Below are 24,092 nucleotides of genomic sequence, written 5' to 3' on the forward strand. Positions count from 1 at the left end.
AGCGTATACTTGTAGGTTCTCCCAGCTGAATGAGAGGGCATCCACTTTCCATGCTTGTGGATGGCAACTCCTTGTGCAGACTTTCTGTAGCTGACCAGTTCATTGGGGATGCAAACAGATCTATGTCCGGGCTCCACCATTTCTGTGTTATCATTCTGAATATTTGTGGATTCAATTCCCATTCGTGGGGATCCATGATGTTTCTGCTTAAGTCGTCTGCCAGTGTGTTTTTCTCTCCTGGCAGGAATTGTGATTGCAGATGAACTTGAAGGTTTATAGCTGTGTTCCACAAGGTCATGGCTTGTCTGCACAGGGGGTAGAAGTGAGTGCCCCCTTGCTTGTTTATGTACCACATTAACTGTGGTGTTGTCTGCCTTTAGCAGTAGTTGTCCCCGATGCAGCAGGTCCTTGAAAGCTATAAGGGCATTTTGTACAGCTAGCATCTCTTTTTGATTGATGTGAAGATGCCTTTGTTCTGTGGGCCACGTGCCCTGAATACATTTGCCCACCATGTGTGCTCCCCAGGCGTAATCCGATGCATCTGTTGTCAGTGTTTGCCTGGCTGTGGGTTGTGTAAAAGGCTGTCCCTTGTTGAGGTGACAAGCTTGAGCCCACCATTGAAACTCCTGTTGAAGGCACGGTATTAGTGGTATAACTGTTTCCAAACTTTGACAGTGTTGAGACCATACATTCTTTAGGTACCATTGTAGTTTCCTCATATGCAGTCTGGCATATGGAATTAGTAGTATGCAGGATGCCATGTAACCCAAGGTCTGCAGAATTTTTCTTGCAGGGAGTTGGGTCTTTGTTGCCATCAACTGAAAGTATTGAGTAAGTTGTCCTTGCTTGTCTGGCATGAGATAAGCCATCTGGGCCGTTGTGTTCAAGCTGGCACCCAGGAATATAATCTCTTGTGAGGGCACTAGTTTTGATTTCTTTTCGTTTACTGTGTACCCCAGGCAACTTAATAACTTTTTCACAAACGCCACATGCTTTAGAAGAATGTCCTTGCTCTCTGCTTGAATCAGGCAGTCGTCCGGGTACGAATAAATTTGAATTCCTTTCTGTCTGTAAAATGAAATTACTGGTGCCAGGCACTTTGTGAAGACCCTGGGCGCAGTAGATAAGCCAAAGGGCAGTGCAGAGAATCGGTAGTGCATTGGACCAGCTATGAATCTGAGGTATCTTCTGCAGTTTTGTCTGATAGGGACATGCAGGTATGCCTCCTTGAGGTCCAAAGTCACGAGCCAAGCTTTCTTGCCCAGCATGGGAAGAAGCTGCTGTAGTGTCAACATTTTGAATTTTGGAACATCCAGGTAAGTGTTTAGAGAAGAAAGATCCAGAATGGGCCTCCAGGCTTTGTCCTTTCTGGGTACCAGAAAGAGTCTTGAGTGAAATCCTTGTCCTTGCTCCTGTGATGGTACCTTTTGAATAGCTCTCATATCCATGAGTGCTGTAATTTGTTTTTGAGCCTCTGCCCATTGATTTGTTGGTAGATTTGGCATTCCTTTTAAACTTGGCAGAGTGTGAAAGTGGAACCTTTAACCTTGAAATACAATGTTGAGAACCCATTTGTCTTTGGTGATCATTTGCCAATTGTGGTAGAAGAGTGCCAGTTTTCCTCCCAAGGGGGCTGCCAAGAAGGATTTGTTTGGCAGCTGTAGTGGGAAATCATTGGAGCTGCTTTTTATATGGTTGGGGCCTGTCTTCCCCTTCTTTCTGGCCTGATGCAACCCATTGTCGAGGCCTGTAAGGACCTTGTGTTTGACCTCTACCTCTTGGACGTCTGTATCTTCCCCTTTGAGGTCTGTCTGTAACCAATTCTTAGCTGGCCAGTTTCTGCTAAATCTAGGAGGCTGAACCTGTAAGAAATCCTTCATCGTTTGCATAGATTTTGCCTTATCCTCCATTTTCTTTAATACCTCTTCTGCCTTAACTCCAAATAACACATCCTGCTGCAAAGGTGCATCCAATAATTTTGCTTTAACATGATCTGGTAACGTGTGTTCTTTTAACCAAGCATGTCTTCTAATGACAGAGCCTGTAACTGCTGCTCTGTAGGAGGCCTCTAGAGAATCAAAACCACATTGCAAAGTATGCTTTCCCACTTGTTCAGCTGCATGCAATAAATCCTGCATTTCTTTAAAATTAGGAGGATCTGATTCTGGAAGCATTTTTTTGTTTTAACTGAGACAGTAAAAATTGCTGATATTTTAGCATGTGAAACTGGCAATTTAAGGCTCTCATTGCTAAAGTTGCAGACATATATACTTTCTTTCCCCATCTGTCTAATGCTCTGGAATCTCTGTCAGAGGGAACTGGATTCTTGGCTGATGAGGCCTTAACTCCTTTGGGTCCCTGAGAAATAGTTTCAGGGTCAGCTACAGGGCTTTTATACAGAAATTTATGTGAGTCAGGGACACTGTAGTATCTGTCAGGTTTAACAGGGGCTGGAGGTAAGGAATCAGGATTTAAGCTGGATTCAGTATACACATCATCCATAATATCTAACACTGGCGGAATAGCAAGGGGTCTGTGTTGAGGTAATAAAAGGAAGTCTCTGAGCCTTTTCTTGGATTCTGAGTAATCCTGGCCTTCCCAGTGGAAATGCTCCCTCATGGTATGTAGGGTTTCCCCAAAGGAGTAGTCCTCAGGCGGTGAGGCTGATGGAATTGATTCCTCAGCATCAGAATCCTCATAAGGGGGTAAAGAGTATCCGAGGTCTGAGGATGAATCAAAAGAGATGGACACCTGGTCGGAGGAGTCATAGTCTGCATCCTGTCTAGGCCTTTTATCAGGAGGGGGATGGGACCCCCTGATCAGAGTGATTAGGTCTTCGGCCGTTTTGAGCATTTATTTCTTAGGCATGGAGGCCTGTCCTGGAGAATGCTGTATTTGTTTATTTGATTTTAAAGGAGGCTTAGACTTAGCTGAGGGTTTAATGCTTAACTGAGTAGGTCTGAAGGCACCCTCTGAAGCTGTGGGTTGCTCAGCTACTCCAGATCCCTCTGAAAGGTTAGTCTCGGTAGGCTGAATAACTTGTGCGTCTGAAGACCCAGCCATCTCCACATGGGAGTCAGAGGTGGCCTGTGGTTCTACAGAAGCAGTCATCAGGGGCTGCGAAGGTGCCTTGCTGAAAACCGGAGAACCGGCGACTGGCCTAGAAGAGGCTTCGTCGTCAGTTTTGGGCCTCGGATGCCTATCCTTGTCTTTGCGTTTTTTGTGTATTCCGGTCATTGGAAGTTCCGACGGCATGGTATAATTGAATTTTCTACCAAAATAATGCCGGGCAAAATCAAACCGACGTTTAATAGTGCGCTTGTTAAACCTAGCACAAAACCGACAACCAGTGACGTCGTGGTCTGGGCCTAGGCATGGGATACAATAGGAATGGAAATCCTTATGAGGTATTTGCTTCCCACAAGAAATACAGTTATTAACTTTTACTGACATCGGTCTGAGTCAAGAAAAAGTTTCCCTAACGGGGTACTTAGCTTTGTAGAAGACTTCGGTTCTGGATTCAGAATGAAAATCTCAGACGGCCGACCGGCACTTGCGAACTGCTTTTGCTTCGGGCACCACACGGCAAGAAAGACTGAAGAAAATGGCGTCATCTGCATCTTACATACCCCTGACGCACTGACATCAGGGAGGAGATGACAGCAACCGACGCCGGACCAAGACTTTGGAACGCAGGCTGACTGGGGAACCGCCTGACGGCAGGATAATCCAAGTGTAATGACTGCAGCAGTGTAACACAATGAACATCTGCCACTGTGAGATATCACTGCAAGCAGAGTAATCCAAGACAGTCTTGTCAACAACAGCAAGTTTTATTTAACCTCCACAGCATATTTTCACTGCTGGTTCAAGGTCACCATTGTTCTGGTAGTAACTAATTCCAAATTTATATTTTAAACAAAACTCGAGAGAATAAAACACAGCTATAATGTTGTTTTAGACAGAGTTTTAATTGTACACCATGACATGAAAAAGTACTTTTCTTAAATATTCATTATAATGAGACAGTCATTAGACCAATATATATACATACAGAATATGTGGTCTTGCATCTTTCGAGAATATGAAAACCAGAAAAATCATATGAAAATATAAAAATTAGAGCCTAAAGCTCTGAGCAAATGTTTTAGCAACCACTAACTGAAATAACTTTTTTCAGAGATCTGAGGAGCTATAAACTGAAAATAAACACAGGATTTCTTTCCTATCGGAAAAGAGATCTACAAACATTTTTATGAAGAACAAAATACTTCTAAAAAAATATTTCTCTCTTATAAAATACCACTGGTGACCATTGGCCATTTTTTTTGAAGTGACTGCAGTGCAATACAACTTGGAACAACTCTGAGCTACACATTACCTCTATAACGTCCATGCAGCTGCAATTTTTTTTAACTGCAAAAGGTTCACTGGGCACAGGCACTTTTTTTTCTACAGTGATCTATGATCATTGAGTAGCAAACAGACTTGCCTTGCCTGTAGAAAGTAAAGAAAAAATGCATTTATTTATTAGCTATTTAATTGCAGAGTTGCATAAAGCAGCTTACTCACGACTAATTAACTACGAGGCATTACAGCTGCTCCAAATTTTACTCAGACCCCCTTTCAGTCATACCCATTAGCAGATTTACAGCTAGGAAATGTTTTACTATTATTATGATATATACGTGTGCGTGTGCGCGCGTACATTGAAGTACCTGGTAGTCTGCCAGTGAGAAACCATTTTTAACCCTTACCATCTTTCAGATGTACAGTTCTGTTAAATATAACACTTAAAATACTATCTTAATTCCATCTATTCAATAAGCATTTATAATGCCTATGCAAGATGCTTCTCTAAAGCATATTTTCATCACTTATTTAAGGCTAAATTGATTTGAGTCACAAGAACAACTGAATGGAATGCCAAAGAAAACTTTCCCAAACCTTACAGGACAAATTAATTTTTTTAAAAAAAGCAGTTCTTGTGTAACCATATTTGATTTTGTTTCCATATATACATGTCAGGAACTCTCAATGCTGAATTATGGAATTCATTGTGATTGTACTCTTTTATCAGAAAAAATTAAAATTCTAACCATTATACATAATTATGTCTATAGCTGTTCTGGATAGTTTACCAAAGATTTTTATATGTGCTTGTTGGGTGAATTCCATTGCACTTGAATTTCATGAAAAGTGAAGTTGCATTAAAAACTTTTTTTGAGAACTTCCAGTTTGCCAGGCCTTAACTACAGTCATTTACAAGGCTTGGTGATTCACAGATGTGATAATAAAGCTCTCTTTGAAGGTTATTTCAGCTGAAGCTGCATCTTCTGTGTTCTGTTTGCTCCACTTTCTGATAGGGTGCAGAAATACCACTGGCCTAACGCAGAGTAACCAGCTCTTCTGCCGAAGTAGGGTGAATGGCAACAGTATTGTCAAAATCTGCTTTAGTTGCTCCCATTTTGACTGCAACAGCAAACCCTTGAAGCATTTCATCGCACCCTATTCCTTGCATGTGCAATCCCACCACCTAGAAAAAAGACAGTTATATCAGAGGCAGAGAAATAATAACGCACATTTTAAGCATTTAACATAACTTAGCTCACATGAATAGTACGAATCAGTCAGCATGCTTCTTCTTCTATAAAAGAATCAAGAGTATAAAACAACTGGATATGGTAAAAGTACCACTTGCACTAAAGAAAGCAACAAAAATGCAACATCCAAGTTGTTACAGTGGAATAATTTAAGTAAAAATATTATGTTCGGCCCACATATGACTAATTTATACTTCTGTGAGGGCCCTCTGTTCAGGCCCATGTGCCATCATGGAACACTGACTCCAATACCCTTGAATCATAAAACATCTAACCAACCAAGGAATGTAATCCATTTTTAAGAGTTTTAATATAGGCCACTTCTTAATGTAAAATGTTTCCAAAGAGAAGGAATAAACTGTGATATAAACCTGTTGAACAAACGTGTTCTACTTAGTGAACACCAAACAGGAATCGATTATTTTTAGTAGTTTTTGAAGACGTATAGACTTCTAATCTCATGATTACACTTATTTCACAGTTAAGGGCCTTACAGGCAAGGCATAACCTTCCAGTTATATACTGCTAACACATACTAAACCACTGTAAATACTGAAGCCTGGATACATCTATTTCACTACAAGCAGGAATCTATTTTGTAAAATTTACTTTGTACCAGGTTTTGAACAGCTGTAAAGCCATGTTTTTTATGTAGCAGCAGAATCCTGAAATGCACTGTAATAAAGGTCTGATAATCAGACATGTAGCTAGATATAAGTGAAAGTGGCAGCCACTCTAGTGCAAGGTGTTAATGGGATGCAACTGAAAGATGCCACTCTGCAATAAGTACAGTGCTGGCATTCAGAAATGAATGCCAATACTGCGTTTGTGGTCAGTGCTGAAATGCTGAAACACTTCAACACTTCATGTGTAACATTCAGCTGCAGCAAACTGATTGATACATTTGTAGCATGTGATTTGTTACAGACTTAAAAGAAGAGGAGCGTTTTTTTTTTTAACTCTTTAGTCCTCAAGTCCAACAAGACCTTTTTTTCTTTTGGTCCTCATGAATACCTAGCTATGGTTCTGCTTGCAATGATCTAGTAAGCATGACAAAGTGTATGTGAAGGGCATGGTTTTAACAATAAAGCCCAAGCATAGACATTGCTTTACTATCTGCTAATGTAGCAAGTTCTTTGAAGCTCAAGTTACTGGGAATCCAGACCTCCAGCTCCCCTAGTTGTTTAGTCACTTCAGCACTAGAATTGTTAAGCGTTATCACCATATTTTTAGTACAACTGCCTGTATAAGTAACTTTACACTTCTGTATGCTGACTTCAAGCCCTTGCTCATTAAATGAGTACATATGATTACAGTAACTATTCAGTGTAGTAACATCTTGTTTTGAAAAGCCCTCAGCACCAGTCTTAGTGTCATCAGCACATTTGGCAAGTCAACAATTTTTCTGAGATGCGGGAAGGAATGAAAAAAACAAAAAAAAAACTGAATATAGGTATGATAACCAGTCCTTGAGGAACTTCCCATTCCATTGTAACATAATCTGAATTATGACATAACAGTGCTACTCCAATCACTCTCTAATCCACTCCTCTACAAATGTGCTGACATTCAGCATTATTAGCCTGTTAATGATGACGTCATGATCAATGAGTCAAAGGGCTTTGCTAGAAATAAATATATGACTATGGCAAGTAACCCTATATTGTGCACAGTAGGTACTGGCTATTAAAACTTCACGAAGCATGTTAGAGTGGCACTGGTTTGAAAAAGATGTGTTGAGCAATGTCTTTTGCTAAGGAATAGTTTTTGGATGGCATCAGTTCTCTACAGCTGGCAAACCTAGAGAAATCAGTCTCCCACCAGGAAGCCTGTGTAAAACCCAAGAGGATAGTCAGAACTGCTAAGGAGCCAGCTTGGTACCCAAATTCTTTTTAAGAGATATGGCAGAAGAATCACAGCTGGAAGGACAGCATGGCACTTAGGTAGCTTGCAGTGGTACCACAAGGCTCTTCTCTTTTGGAATATCTGATCTGGTTTCGGAACACAAGTAGGGAGAAATACATATTCTGTGCTATGGATACAGTTTTCCATCATTTTTACAGCTCCTCAATGTTCTCCTCAACAAGATTAGCAAAGAGGACTTCCACTACAAGAAGTGATTCAGGTTCTTACAAAGAATGTACTGAGAAAGCCAGACTGCCTTATGGAGGCAGATGCCAGAAGACATATCCCAGGCTGCAGCATATGTGGTGTTAGTGGTACAGTTTTCCACAAGAAACCCAACCTCTGAGGCAAGATGTAGAAACTTTTCTATGGTGAACTGCTCTTATGACAATAGCTTTGCCCACAGCAAAAGTAAAAATGGGATATGTGAGAAAGAAACTGAAAGGAAAACAACACTAAGAGACAGAAAATGTTGTGGTATGCTCACTTTTACCATAGCTGTCTGAATAATAGGATTGTTGCCGTAGATAATTTATGAGAATTATCACTAGTTGGCATCAGTCTTCCATCCCCAGAGTGGTGCAAAGTCACCTCTTCACATCAACATCAGCTACAAACTAGGCCATAAAGGGGATGGTAAAAACACACAATCTTCTGGGATTTTTTTGTGCAAAAACCCACTAACACATATCTGCGAACCCCTTGTTACAGTCAGAGAGAGATAGAGAAGGGTTCTATAACATAAAAACTCCAAAAAGTCCATCCCCATCACCAGCATCTATTAGTTTGTCTAGGTTTCATAAAATAACACATTAGGCAGAAAGGGGCAAGCCACATTATCTAGAATTATAAGGCTAAATACCCCTCTACCATAATAGACATGCAAGTATGGGACACACTAAGCCAAAGCTGAATATGCACACAAAGTACTTATGCAGGGTCTGATGTCTTGGAGTAACCTCTCAAAAAATGCTTTTCCATTACCCACTCTCACGGTGAAGAGAGACAAAAAGTCCTGATTGTGAACCAGATGACCCTTGCTCATTTAGGAGAGTAATCACAGCAGGAATTGGGGTATAGGAGTGAGTAGCTGCTGTTGACTGTCCCATCCTGGTGAGAGGGAGGTGGTGGCTTATTGCTTTGACGACACCTTCAAGGGGAACTAAGTGTTTCACCTAGAGAGTTCAGAGCTTGCACCAGTAAAGTACACTCAGCCTAGGGAACGGGGATTAGAATGCTTGAGAAGGTACACATGCTCCACCTGGTCAGCAGCACTAGTGGAGTTCAAGTCAGCCATTGTGTGAAATGGGAGCTCCAAGAGGAGCGGAAGTGTGTCCATTGGGTACAACAATCTGGCCATCTCCTTCCTGCCCAGCTTTTGCCTCTCCAGTGAAGCAAGTGGGCTGATTTGGTTCTTCAGCCAGGGAATACATGTGTTGCAGAGCTTTTGCCTTGTCTGAAATGCAGCTGGCTCTTGCCTCACCAAGAGAGGAACACATGAGTCAACTGAACAAAGGAAAGGAAGCCACTGGGCAAGAGCTGGTGGATGGACAGGGAATTGTTTTCCCACGGAATGATAAATATATGTCTGTATATTTAGAGAGACAGGAATATTGGCAAGACAGTAGGACTTCCTACTGCAGCAAATGCAGCAAAGATCCAGTCCTATTACTTGAACATTGATGTTTATGATGAACATCTTCACACAACTAGTCTATGTTTGCCATAAGGATCACTGCTGCAGTGTATTCATAATGTACGGGAGATTACAAAAGAACTGATAAGATCCTTGATTCTAGACATGGCTAAGAGCTACAGCATGCCATCCAGGGCAACAGAGGCAAAACTAGATCTACTTCTAAACTGAATGTCTAGCTTGTAATACTTTAATAATGTGTGGATAACAGTCCACATGTCTGTCTCTCAAGTATTTTAAGCAGAAATATTTTTGAGGAAAGCTGCAGTTATGGCAGCTATCATAATGAAGTAAGCCTTGATCTGGCCAGCTAGAGTTTTGGTATGATGGCTGAAACAGAGGACTGTGCATCTTACTAATGGTTTGTAAAAAGTCTCTTTGAATGCAGTTCAATCTTATTATCCAAATAAAAAGGTGGCAAAAATCTGAAAACTTAGTCTAAAGCCTTTAGTCCTATTTGTGTAATATCTCCTCTGTTTGTGAACATCCATGGTATCCAAGACCCTCTCTCGTTGTTCTGAAGGTTGGGATGAACCACAGGCAGTTGAACTTAGAGGCAAAAAGGAGGAGGTGATTTGAAGTGTCATTATGTCCTTGTGAAACACTGTATAATTCTCTTTACACATTAGAGCTTGAAGCACAGAAAACCTAGAAGAGGTGATAGCCGCAAGGAAAAAGGTTTCCAGGATGAACGTTAGAGCAACAGAAATGTACATTTTGATAACAAAGTTCAAGTACCATGAAAGACTAGGTTGTCTAGTTCATAGGTGAATGGTACCACTAGGAAAAGGCTGACAGATTCAGTAATCACTAGAACATCCTTAGGAAGGCAAGCTGAAATGGCAGAGAGATGCATCTTGATGGAAGCAAAGGCAAAGCCTTAATTAAACAGTACAGACAGATATCACAGCATGAAAAAAATTGAAAAGGTTGCTAGATCTCCATAACTTTTACTGTACCACAGTACCATTTGGCCAGGTATGACTTTCTAGTGTTATGTCTCCTCTATAAAATGTCAAAGACCTCTACAAGTACAAAAGATTATCAGACAGTAGCCTGAAATCATTTGTGCATTGAGTCTCAAACTTTTGAGACTAGGGTGAATTAAAAGATTCTTCTTGATGGTTAGTTGAATATAGCAGAAATGGAAGGTTAAGGGATCCTCCTGGATCATCTGAACTGGCCGGAAGAATGACCATTGCCTACTCTTGTCTTGGCTTCAACAGAACTCTTGGAATTAGAGGAATGGGTGCTGTGGGCCATAAAGGAAAAGTACAGTTGTGTACACTTACCATAAATGTAGATGTTCGAGTGTATTCACTGTTGCAGTCATCACATTTGGATTATCTGCTTGCAGTAGCCCTCAGTTGGCCTGATTATCAAAGTCTTGGGTCCGCCGTCTGATGCTGTCTCATCTTCCATGACGTCAGGTAGTCAGGGGTATATAGCATGCAGCCGACGTTATTACATCAGTTTTTTTTGCCCCAGATGACAGGTGCCCCCATAATGGGAAGCAATTATATACAAGGCTACACCTCTAACAAAAAAGCAAATACACCAAAAAGCTTTAAGCATAGCAAACAGGAATAGAGGTATAGTCCATAGAAGTCAGGGGGCTGGAGGGAGGGTAACCAGGACTGCAACAGTGAATACACTCAAACATCTACATTTATAGTAAGTGTACACAACTGTACTATGTTCTATGTGTTTCACTGTTGTAGTCATCACATTTCGGTAGATTCCCAAAGGATGGGAGGAGGTAATAAGATAGCATTAGGACCCGCTATAAGGCCCTGCAAGACTGCAGTGGCAAAGCCAGCTCTGGATTTAGAAAAAATTGACAAGTGGTAATGTTTGGTGAAGACATGGTACAGAACTCCAGGTAGCAGCTTCTAGGATGTCCCTAGTAAGGGACACCTCTGAGAAAGGCTGTAGAGTCAGATGCAGCCCTGGTTGAATGTGGTCTTATCCCCTGTGGGGTAGGTTTTCCATGGTGCTTATAGCAGAAATGAATGCAGTGGGCTATCCACTTAGAAATGGTTTGCTTTGAAATGGCATTCCCCTCTGCCCCTGCATCAAATGCAACCAGCAGCTGTTCAGATTTCCTGAGAGGTTTAGTCCTGTCCAAGTAAAATCTAAGTTGTCTGTGCACATCTAAGTTGTCTGTGCACATCCAAGGAGTGCAGTATTAGTTCCACTTTGTTCTGTGGATTAGAAAAGAAGGTTGGCAAATGAATGGACTGATTAAGGGCCACACTGGATACCACCTTGGGTATAAAGGAGGGATTGGTCCTGAGGGACTCCCTGTTAGCATGATAGATGATGAAACGCTCCACTGCCATGAGAGCTTGTAATTCAGACACCCTTCTTGCTGAAGTGATGGCTAGAAGGAAGGCTGTTTTCCAAGAAAGGAATTTTAACTCTGCATTTGCAGCTGGCTCAAAGGAAGGTAAAGTGAGCTTTTCCAGTACAAAGTTAAGGTCCCAGGCTGGAGTAGGGGCTCTTCTGGGTGGCCTTAAGTTTTTGGCCATTCTGAGGAACTGCTTCAGCAGTGGATGAGAGAAGAGGGGTGGTTCTGTATTGTAATGAGCTGAAATGGCTGAGGCATGAATTTTGATGGAGGAAAAGGAAAGGCCCTTGTGAAGAATCTCAGTTAAGTATTGAAGAATCTGAGGTAAACTGGGCGCTGCTGTGCCCATCCCCTGAGTTTGGCTCCAGGAACAGAATCTTTTCCATTTTTCAGCATAGGATTTTCTAGTACTAGGCCTCCTTGCCTCCAAAATGACATCCATCACTTGCTTACTGAGGGATGATAACAGAGAGATCAGGTAATTAGCCAGGCTGCCAGGTTCAGGGTTTGAAGCTGTGGGTGCAGAATCTGGCCCTCCTGCTGGGACAGCAGGGCAGGAGTCTGAGGCAGGTACCATGATGCCAGCAGTGACACACTGTGCAAGAGGGGGTACCAGTGTTGGCATGGCCATTCTGGTACAATCAGTATTGTCCTTGGTTTGTCCTGTTTGATCTTTAGTAGTACCTTGGAGAGGAGAAGCAGAGGGGGAATGGCATAAACTGTTTTTCCAGGTGAAGGACAGGGCATCCACTTTCCAAGCTTGTTTGTGGGGAGTCCTTGTGCATAATTTGTCCAATTGGTAGTTCTGGGGGGAGGCAAACAGGTCTATCTCTGGGCTCCCCCATTTGTTTCTCAACATGTTGAATATCTTTGGTTCCAGTTTCCACTTGTATGGGTCCATGAGACTTCTGCTTAGGTCATCTGACAGTTTATTTAGCTTTCCTGGTAGGAATTGAGCCTGTAGGTGCACTTGGTAGCTCAAGGCTGCGTTCCACAGAGCCATGGCTAGTCTGCAGAGATGATATGAGTGGGTCCCTCCCTGCTTGTTTATGTACCACATAACAGTGGTGTTGTCCATCTTTACCAATAATTGTCCTGGAAGAATGTGCTCCTTGAAGGCTGTCAGAGCATTCTGTACAGCTAACATTTCTTTTTGATTGATATGCAGGTGCATTTGACTTGGGTTCCATTTGCCCTGAATGCACTTTCCCTGCCAAGTGAGCCCCCCATGCATAGTATGATGCATCTGTTGTTAGGGTTTGGGTGGCAGTGGGTAGAGTGAATGGCAGTCCCTTGTTCTGGTGGCAGGCCTCTGCCGACCAAAGGAACTCTATCTGTAGACAAAGTATGATAGGAATCATTGATTCTAGATCCTGAGAATGTTGACACCATAGGGTTTTTAGATACCATTGTAGTTTCGTCATATGCAGTCTTGCATATGGAATTAGTAGAATGCAGGAGGCCATGAACCCCAGGGCTTGCAGTATTTTCATTGCAGATAGCTGGGTCTTTGTGGCCAATAGTTTGAAGTAGGTTGTCAAATGAACTTGTTTCTCTGGTGTAAGGTAGGCCATCTGGGAAGTTGTATTCAAGCTTGCTCCCAGGAATACAATTTGTTGGCAGGGTACAAAATGTGATTTCTTTTCATTTATGGTGTACCCCAGAGAAGTTAACAATTTCCTTACAAATGCCAGATGATTTAATAGTATGTCCTGTCTTTCTGCCTGAATTAGACAATCATCCAGGTATGGGTATATTTGAATATTTCTTAGCCTGCAAAATGCAATGACTGGAGCTAGGCACTTTGTGAATACCCTGGGTGCAGTAGATAAGCCAAAGGACAGTGCATGTAGCCTGCTTTGGAGCATAGGTATCTTCTTCAAGATTCCCTTATTGGGATGTGGAGGTAGGCTTCCTTTAAATCCAGTGTTGCCAACCAGGCATCTTTGCCTAGCATAGGAAGCAGATGATGAAGAGTTAGCATCTTGAATTTTGGGATTACCAAAAATGTGTTTAGGATAGACAGGTCCAGGATAGAACACCAGGAATTGTCTTTTCTGGGAACCAGAAAAAGTCTTGAGTAGAAACCTTGTCCCCATTCTTCTTCTGGGACAGGCTGAATAGCCCTGATGCTTAAAAGAGAGAGAACTTGCTTTTGAGCCTCTGCCCACTGATTTGGGGCTAGATCTGGCCAACCGTTGGGGGTTGGTAAGGAGTGGAAGTGGAATCTGTTTCCTTGGGAAATTATATTTAAAACCCATTTGTCCTGGGTAATGAATTCCCAATTTTTTGCCTGTAGGGCAATCTTTCCCCCTAAAGGAACAGTCAGTTGTGCAGGGCTTGGAAGGTTTAAAGTTAAGTCATTGAGACAGTTTACCATAGGGGGGAGTCTTACTAGTTCGTGTTTTGGAAGTGGGAGCCCCCCACTGCCTAGTCCTGTGACTACCTTAGGACTGAAGCTTGGGTGTTCTGCTGGTTCTGGGTTTGGACTGAGAAGGCCTGGAAGAGACAGGAAAGGACCAGTTCTTAGAGGACCTATGCCTACTAAATCTGTGAGGCTGCACTTGCAGGAAATCTTTAACAGTTTGCATAGATTTAGCTTTTTCCTCCATCTTTTTAAGTACTTCTTCTGCTTTGTTGCCAAACAGGCAGTCTTGGTTTAAGGGAGCATCCAGCAATTTAACTTTAACATGATCTGGCAAAGATTGCTCCTTAAGCCAAGCATGCCTTCTAAGTACAGACCCAGTGACAGCAGCCCTGCAAGATGCCTCTAATGAATCAAAACCATATTGCAAAGTATGTTTTCCAACTTGTTCAGCAGAATGCATTAAATCTTATAAATCTTTATTTTCAGCACAGTCAGGAATCAACATAATTTCCTGTTTAAGCAATCCAATAATATGCTGCTGATACTTTAACATATGAAACTGGCAGTTTAAGTCCCTAATGGCCAAGGTTGCAGAAGTGTATACCTTCTTACCCCATCTATCCAGTGCCCTGGAATCTCTATCAGAGGGGGTAGGATTTTTGGCAGTAGTAGCCTTAATGCCCTTGGGTCCCTGTGAAATAGTCTCAGGATCTGCAGTAGGATTTTTAAAGAGGAACTTGTGAGAGTCAGGAACCCTGTAATATTTATCAGGTTTTCTGGGAGCAGGAGGTAAAGAGTCAGGGGCCAGGCTAGACTCTGAGAAGGCATCATCAACAATGTCCAGTACAGGAGGGATGGCCAAAGGCCTGTGCTGGGGCAGGAGTAAGAAATCCCTAAGCCTCTTTTTGGAGTCAGAGTAATCCTGGCTCTCCCAGCGAAAATGCTGGGAGTATGCAAGGTTTCACCAAAAGAGAAATCCTCTGGAGGGGAAGCAGAGGGAATGGAGTCCTCTGCATCAGAATCCTCATAGGTAGATAAGGGTAAATCCTGTTCATAAGAGGAAACAGAAATTTCAGAGTCCTGATCAGAAGAATCAGAAGGAAAATTTGTCCTAGGTCTCTTAGAGGGGGAAGGGTGGCTTCCCCTGATTAGAGTAATAAGGTCTTCAGCCATTCTTATCATTTGTTTTTTAGGCACAGGGGCCTGACCATATGGTCTGGGCGTTGGTTTTCTAGGCATGGATCGAGTTTTAGGCCTTGAGGTAGAAGATGGCATCGATTTAATATGCAAGTCAGTAGGCCTGAATACACCCTCAGAAGCCAGTGTCTGCACAGCGGCTCCGGACACATCCAAGGAAGAGACATCCGCAGGTTCCATAGTCGAAGAAGCATCTCACAGCATACTGGACTCTGAATGGGTCTCAGTAGAGGCCTGCGAATCTGAAGTAGTTGGTATCAGGGGCTGCAAAAGCACCTCACTGAGTACCGGCAAACTGGCAACTAGCTTAGGAGAAGCATCGTCGGCAGCTTTGGACCTATTCAGTCTGTCTCTGTCTTTATCTTTGCGTTTTTTCGGAATGTCGGTAGTCGGGTGGCTTACTGAAGCCATTTCTGGATAATTGAACTGAGTACCAAAACATTTAGAAGCGTAAATAAACCAACGATGAATAGTTCGAGGTTTGAATAAGGCACAAAACTGACAGCGAGGTACATCGTGGTCTGGGCCTAGGCAAGGAATGTAGTACGAATGAATATCTTTATGAGGTATTTGCTTTCCTCAAGAAATACAGTTGTTAACTTTTACTGACATCGGTTTAGAGCAAGAAAAACGTTCCCCAATGGGGTACTTAGCTTAGTTGAAGACTTCGATTTTGAAACTCGAAAACGAAAATTTCAGGAATCGGCCGCCTGGCACTTGCAAACTGCTTCTGCTTTGGGCACTCCACTGCAAGAAAGACTGATGTAATGGCATTGGCTGCATGCTTTATACCCCTGACTACCTGACATCATGGAAGATGAGACAGCATCCGACGCAGGACCCAAGACTTTGATAATCAAGCAGACTAAGGGCTACTGCAAGCAGATAACCCAAATGTGATGACTGCAACAGTGAAACACGAAGAACATCTTTGGTTCCACTGAAAGAAAATGGCATTGGTTGTCCAGGCTTCTTGGCAGGGGAGTCAAGAAAAGAACTTCTTCTGTTGGTGATTCTCTGGCGATGCAAACAGATATATCCCTGGCATTCTCAATTTCCTTGTGATGTCACAGAAGACCCTGCTGTCCAGCTTTTATTGTGTGAGTTCTGCAATGACCTGTTCAGATGGTCTGCTATTATATCCTTGTTGCTGGATACGTAGCATGCTTGAATTTGATTACCCAGTCTGATGGCTGTGTCCCAAAGATGCATCTCTACCGTGTAGTAGGAGTAAGAAAGGGTTTTCCTTATTTGTTGATTTATCACATCACAGTTGTATTATCTACTGTCACCTAAAAGGTTTCTGGCTTGAGAAAAGACCTGAAGATGTGGACAACACATGTGATGGCCATAATCCCTTTCACATATACATGACTGTTCTGACCTTCCTGGACCATTTGCTTGGTACTCTGAGATAGAGAATGTTGGTCCCCTGCATAAAGCCTAAGACATCTTTGGCTGAAATCTATGTAATAGCTGGAAACATAAAGGAGGGGCCTGAGATGGGACTGACCTGTACTGTTCACAAACAAAGCTCTTTCTTGATGTAGAGGATGAGGGGAACATCTATTTTCTGGTAATGAGTGTGCAGATACCATAAACTCTCGGCATACCACTGGATTTTTCTCATATGGAGCTTTGCATTATGATGGATGCTGACATTATTACATGCCTTACAAAACAATTAATGTCTGTCAGATGGGCCTTCTGTGAAACCCTTTAAAGGAACGGGATCATAATCAATACTATATCTTATGGAAGTGACACCACCATGCTGGTTTTATTGTTTAGAGCTGCCTTTAACAAAGTCTTCATTTGGAATGGCACTGGGTCAGTGGAATGGCTGGAGGAGGACTCAATGGTCAGAGTGGGACTAGGGCCAAACATAAATGGGAAAACAGGAGCAAACTTTTGCAATTCTATGCTATAAGCTGAAGTTTCAGTCTGTTTCTTACCCACTGGTCTGAGGGCAGGATGAACCAGTTTTCCCAGTAATAAGACATTTTTCGAATGAGGAGATTTGGAGGAAAGTGATGGGGAAAAAGGACGATAAAGTAGTCCAAAATGGGAATTGTTAGTGTTGAAAGAAGCCTTGTTAATGTTAGGCTTTGACCTTTTTATACTTCCCTGCCTGTTATTCCTTTTAATATTATCTTTTTTGTTTATACTGGTTTGCCCTTGACTGTTTCTTGTAAAATGGCCACTGTTTCATGAGGTAAAGTCTAAAACAGTCTGATGAAGGGGGATATAAAAGTAATTCAAGAGACTGCATAGTTTAACTTGGTACTTCTTTGGTAGGGACAAAGAGTTTCTCAGTGTTTAGGGGGTATTCAACAGTTTAGGGGCATCCAGCAGTTAACTCTTTACATATTTTGACAGGGGGCTGAATCCTAAGACACGTGTCTTCTAATTACTGTAACTGTGGCTGTGGCTCTTGTACAGGCATCCACTGTATCATGGCCACACTTACTGGCATACTTTTTTAATCCTGGAAGCAGTCTGAGATTATTTGTGATTGTAGCTACAAGCGACACCATTAATGTCTTTGCCCATATCTTCAATGTACCTTAACATAGCTTCCTGATCCTGGAATATGTGAATCTGGCCACTTACTGCTGTGATCTCTAACATCACAGATGTGTACAACTTCCTGCCAAACCAGACAAGCACTCAGTCAGTTCAATGGTATTGAAAAATGAAACTCTGATTGTAACCCAGATGTCCTAAGGTCATTTAGCAACCAGGGTGCTGCCGGAACCAAATGGGGAAGGTGGAAGTGAGCAGCTGAAACCAACTTAACCATAATGGACTGAGAGAGGCAGGTAGGCTCATTGCTGTATATACCCCCCCCTATTGAATGTGACTGTGAGACATGCCAGCAGGATTTGGGTAATGGCAGGTGCATGCATGTCAAGGAATACAAACTACAACACCGGCCTAGCATGGATGGAAGCATACAGGTTTGAGCGGCTGGTACAGCAGGTGAGCCCATCTGCTGCCATGGGTTACCAGGGGTTAAGGTTAACCAGAAACCTTAACTGTCTGAATGATGGCCTCTTGTGACCATCTCTCTCCCAATGACAAATGAAGAAAGGGTTTGTTGGATTAAAGGAAGGCTGACGGTTGGCAGGCAGCTGGGATAAAAAGCATATTAAAAAGTCAGACAGACTTCCTTCCCTATCATTGACAGAGTGTTGGGTCATGATACCAAGCTGTAGCTCCAAGCAGAAAATGTCACAGTAGGGACTGTTTAAGGATTTCTGTGAAGATATTTGAATTTCTCTTGACTCATGTAAAAATGGTCAGGCTTCATGAATAGAGTAGGCAGGAAACATGGGTCAGTTGAGGTTTTTCCAAAGTTGTCCTCAAATGCTATAGGAACATGGTCTGCTGTTTGGGTCTCATAGCCTGAGATTAATGATTTGCCTCCAAAGATGTCTTTAAATGTCTCTTCCAGTGGATATCTGAAAAGTACAGTTGTGTACCTACCATAAATGTAGATGTTCGAGTGTATTCACTGTTGCAGTCATTACTGTTGGGTTATCCTGCTGGCAGGCTACCCGCCGTCAGCCTGAATTCCAAAGTCCTGGTCCGGCGTCGGTTGCTGTCACCTCTTCCCTGACGTCAGTGCGCCAGGGGTATAAAAGATGCAGCTGACACTATTTTCTTCAGTTTTTCTTGCCCCAGATGTCAGGTGCCCCCAAAAGGGTAGGCTAAAAAAATTATGCCAATAAACATGAATGCACTAAAGTAAACATTTCCTTCATCTACAAGCAAATACACCACATAGGTTGTATAGAATAGAGAAGTACAGATGAGACCCAGCAAAGTAAAGGGGGATGGTGGGAGGGTAACCTGGACTGCAACAGTGAATACACTCGAACATCTACATTTATGGTAGGTACACAACTGTACTACGTTCATCGTGTTTCACTGTTGCAGTCATTACTCTTGGGTTGAATTCCAAAGCTGAGGATGGGTGGCTGGGGCTAAATAGGATTAGGAGAGGCTATGAGGCCCTGCAGGACTGCAGTGGCAAAGCCTGCTCTGGATTTAGAGTAGAGAGGTAAGTGGTAGTGCTTTGTAAAAGTGTACACTGAACTCCAAGTTGCAGCCTCTAAGATGTCTTTGGTTGGTACTCCTCTGAGGAAAGCTGCTGAAGTGGCTGCTGCTCTGGTTGAATGTGGCCTAATGCCCTTAGGCACTGATTTGCCATGTTGAGAGTAGCAGAAATGAATGCAATGGTCTATCCATTTTGAAATAGTCTGTTTTGAGATAGCCTTTCCTTGTGATCCTGCAGCATATGCCACTAAAAGTTGCTCAGTCTTTCTGAAAGCTTTAGTGTAGCAAGTAGAAGCATAGCTGTCTGTGTATGTCCAAAGAATGCAGAAGCCTCTCACCCTTGCTCTGTGGGTTTGGATAAAAGGTAGGTAAGTGAATGGTTTGATTAAGGGCCACACTGGACACCACCTTAGGCATAAATGTCGGGTTTGTCCTCAGAGAAACCCTGTCTGGATGGAAAATGATAAAAGGTTCCACAGCCATGAGTGCCTGTAACTCTGAGACTTGTCTTGCAGAGGTTATTGCTAGGAGCAGAGCTGTTTTCCAGGATAAGAATTTTATATCTGCTGTTGAGGCTGGCTCAAAAGGAGGCAGTGTGAGTTTTTCCAAGACATAACTGAGGTCCCATGCAGGTATTGGTGCTTTCCTTGGAGGTCTTATGTTTTTGGCCCCTCTGAGCTACTGCCTTATTAAAGGATGAGAAAAGATAGGTGGTTCCGTATTGTAATGGGCTGAAATGGCAGAGGCATGGATCTTAACTGATGAAAAGGATAGGCCTTTGTCCAGCATCTCAGTTAAGTATTGTAAAATCTGAGGAATATTTGGTACAAACGTGTCAATTCCTTGTGCCTGGTTCCAAACACAGAATCTCTTCCATTTTTCTGCATAAGATTTTCTGGTACTGGGCCTCCTGGCCTCCAAAATAACATCCATCACAGCTTTGGAGAGAGGAGTGTTTTGAATGGCTACATTATCTGCCATGCTGTCAGATTTAAGGTCCTGAGTCGGCTGCGCAGGATCTGATTGTTTTGTTGGGTCAGTAAGTGAGAAATCTGAGGCAATATCCAGGCTGGACCTTGAGACAAGTTCTTTAGAATTGGGTACCAGTGCTGGCGTGGCCAGTCTTGGGCAATCAGTATCATTTTTGGCTTCTCTTGTCTGATCTTTAGGAGTACCCTGGGGAGGAGAGGCAGTGGAGGAAAGGCATATACTGTTAGGTTTTTCCAGCTGAAGGATAAGGCAGCCACTTTCCATGCTTGCTTGTGATAAGTCCTTGTGCAGAATCTCTGTAGTTGGCAGTTGTGAGGGGAGGCAAATAGATCTATGTCTGGGCATCCCCATTTCCTTGTTATCATGCTGACGACTTGTGGATCCAGTTTCCACTCGTGGGGATCCATAAGGTTTCTGCTTAGTTCATCTGCCAGAGTATTTATCTTTCCTGGCAGGAATTGTGCTTGCAGGTGAACTTGATAAGTAAATGCTGTGTCCCACAAAGTCATGGCTTCTCTGCAGAGGGGGTGGGAATGTGTGCCTCCCTGCTTGTTTATGTACCACATGACTGTAGTATTGTCTGTCTTTATCAGTAGTTGTCCTGGATGAAGTAATCCTTGAAAGCTGTCAGGGCATTCTCAACAGCTAGCATCTCTTTTTGATTGATATGAAGATGCATCTGGCTTGCAGGCCATGTGCCCTGAATACATTTTCCTGCCATGTGGGCTCCCCACGCATAATCTGATGCATCCGTTGTTAGTGTCTGCCTGGCTGTGGGTAAAGTGAATGGCTGTCCCTTGTTGTGGTGACAGGTCTGTGCCCACCATCGAAACTCCTAATGCAGGCAGGGAATGAGGGTAATTAATGTTTCCAGGCTGTGGCAATGTTGAGTCCAAACACTTTTTAGATACCATTGTAGTTTCCTCATATGCTGTCTGGCATATGAAATTAGCAGAATGCAGGATGCCATGAAGCCCAAAGCCTGCAGGATTTTTCTTGCAGATAACTGGGTCTTTGTTGCCAACATTTTGAAGTAAGAAGTCAGTTGCCTTTGTTTGTCTGTTTGTAAGCCATCTGGGCAGTTGTATTTAAGCTTGCACCCAGGAATATTATCTCTTGAGAGGATACTAGTTTTGATTTCTTTTCGTTTACTGTGTACCCTAGGCAAATTAGTAATCTTTTTACAAATGCCAGATGCTTTAGAAGAATGTCCTTGTTCTCTGCTTGAATAAGGCAGTCGTCCAAGTAAGGATAAAATTTGAATTCCTCTGTCTGCAAAATGCAATTACTGGTGCCAGGCATTTGCTGAAAACCCTGGGCGCAGTAGATAAGCCAAAGGGCAGTGCAGAGAACTGGTAGTGCATTGAGCCAGCTATGAATCTGAGGTATCTTCTGCAAGATTGTCTGATTGGGACATGCAGGTATGCCTCTTTTACATCCAAAGTTACAAGCCAAGCCTCCTTGCCCAGCATGGGCAGACGCTGCTGCAGAGTCAACATTTTGAATTTTGGAACGTCCAGAAATGTGTTTAGAATAGACAGGTCCAGTATTGGTCTCCAGGCTTTGTCCTTTCTGGGTACCAAGAAAAGTCTCGAGTAAAATCCTTGTCCCTGCTCTTGCTGTGGTACTCGCTGAATGGCCCTCATGTCCATGAGGGATGAAACTTGCTTTTGTGCCTCTGCCCATTGATTGTGTGGCAGGTCTGGCATACCTTTTGCCCTTGGCAGGGTGTGAAAGTGGAACCTGTAGCCCTGAGATACTATGTTCAAGACCCATTTGTCCTGGGTGATCATGTGCCAATTTTGTGAAAAAAGTGCTAGTTTTCCCCCTAAGGGGGCTGCCAGAAAATAAGTGCTTTGTGCTGGCAGGAGAAAGTCATTGGGACTGTTTTCTGTATGGCTGTGATTTGTCTTCTCCGCTTTTGGAGGTAGAAGCACCCCATTGTTAAGGCCTGTATGAGCCTTGGGGCTGGGATCTTCCTCTGGGGCATCTGTATCTGCCTCTTTGTGGCCTGTCTGACACTGGAAAGGACCAATTCTTTGTAGGCCAGTTCCTGCTAAATCTGGATGGCTGCACCTGTAAGAAATCCTTAACTGTCTGCATAGATTTCGCTTTGTCCTCCATTTTCTTCAACACCTCTTCTGCTTTAACACCAAACAAAGTATCATGCTGTAATGGAGCATCTAATAATTTTGCTTTAACATGATCGGGCAGATTCTGTTCCTTTAACCAAGCATGCCGCCTAATGACAGAACCCGTAACAGCGGCCCTGCAAGAGGCCTCCAGAGAATCAAAACCACATTTCAAAGTATGCTTTCCCACTTGTTCAGTTGCATGCAATAAATCCTGCATTTCCTTGTTTTCTACACATTCAGAATTTGATAACATTTTCTGTTTAAGCAGTGACATTAAGTATTGCTGATATTTGAGCATATGAAATTGACAATTTAAAGCCCTCACAGCCAAGGTAGCAGAAGTGTAAACCTTTTTCCCCCATCTGTCCAGTGCCCTTGAATCCCTATCAGAGGGGATAGGGTTTTTTGCAGTGGAAGCCTTGACCCCTTTGGGACCCAGAGAAATAGTTTCTGGGTCAGCAGCAGGGTTTTTATAAAGAAATGTATGTGACTCTGGAACCCTGTAGTATCTGTCAGGCTTAACAGGTGCAGGGGGTAAAGAGTCAGGAGACAGGCCGGACTCTGAAAATACATCATCTACAATGTTTAAAACAGGAGGGATAGCAAGAGGCCTGTGCTGAGGTAGTAAAAGAAAGTCTCTGAGCCTTTTCTTAGATTCTGAGTAGTCTTGGCTCTCCCAGTGGAAGTGCTCCCTCATGGTATGCAGGGTTTCCCCAAAAGAATAATCCTCAGGAGGGGAGGCTGAAGGGATAGATTCTTCAGCATCGGATTCCTCATAGGGAGGGAGAGAGTATTCCTGTTCAGAAGAGGAGTCAGAGAAAATGGAAACCTGATCTGAAGATTCATATGCTGTCTCTTGTCTAGGCCTCTTATCAGGAGGGGGATGGGAACCCCCGATCAAAGTAATTAGGTCTTCGGCCATTTTGAGCATCTGTTTCTTAGGCATGGAGGCCTGTCCATGGGCTTGCTGCACTTGTTTCTTTGTCTTTAGTGGTGCTTTAGTCTTTGCCTTTGAAGCTGTACTCGGGTTTTATATATAACTGTGTAGGCCTGAAAACACCCTCAGAAGCCGATGCCTGCTCAGCAGCTCCGGACCCATCTGAGGGAATATTTTCCAAGTGTCCAATACCTTGAGTTTCCAGAGGCCTAGTCTGCTCCACGTGGGGAGTTGGAAGCAGCCTACGGCTCTGAGGTAGCGGGCGTCAGGGGCTGCGAAAGCGCCTCACTGAGAACCGGCGACTGGCTTAGAAGAAGCCTCGTCATCAGTTTTGGACCTCGGATGCCTGTCCTTTTCCTTTTCCTTGCGTTTCTTGTGAATTGCTGTAGTCGGATGGCTATCCGTCAACATTGTGTAATTAAATCTTCGGCCAAAGTAATGAAATGCAAAATTGTACCGACGCTTAAGAGTGCGTTGGTTAAATCTAGCACAAAACCCGCAATTAGCAACATCGTGATCAGGGCCTAGGCAAGGAATACAATAAGAATGGAAGTCCTTATGAGGTATTTGCTTCCCACAAGAAATACAATTATTAACTTTTTCTGACATCGGTCTGGAGCAAGAAAAAAAGTTTCCTCGACGGGGTACTTAGCTTTAAATGAAGACTTCGGATCTGAAATTCGAACACGAAAATCTCAGGAGTCGGCCGACCGGCACTTGCGAACTGCTTCTGCTTCGGGCACCACACGGCAAGAAAGACTGAAGACAATGGCGTCGGCTGCATCTTTTATACCCGTGGCGCACTGACATCAGGAAAGAGGCGACAGCAACTGACGCCAGACCAGGACT

At 43.1% G+C, this 24,092-nt stretch overlaps 1 protein-coding gene across 1 annotated transcript in view; it reads right to left on the bottom strand.

Annotated features, from left to right (window-relative positions):
* Positions 1–3,952: 3,952 nt before the first annotated feature.
* Positions 3,953–24,092, bottom strand: part of GSR (glutathione-disulfide reductase) — a 300,254-nt gene continuing 280,114 nt past the window's right edge. Inside the window, exon 13 of the mRNA XM_044059619.1 lies at positions 3,953–5,536. Coding sequence (XP_043915554.1) covers positions 5,387–5,536 — 150 coding nt within the window. The 3' untranslated portion in view covers positions 3,953–5,386. The remainder of the gene's footprint in view (positions 5,537–24,092) is intronic.

This window comes from Protopterus annectens, chromosome 17.part0 (genome assembly GCF_019279795.1).
Source record: "Protopterus annectens isolate FY-2018-M chromosome 17.part0, PAN1.0, whole genome shotgun sequence".
Classification (NCBI taxonomy): Eukaryota; Metazoa; Chordata; order Ceratodontiformes; family Protopteridae; genus Protopterus; species Protopterus annectens.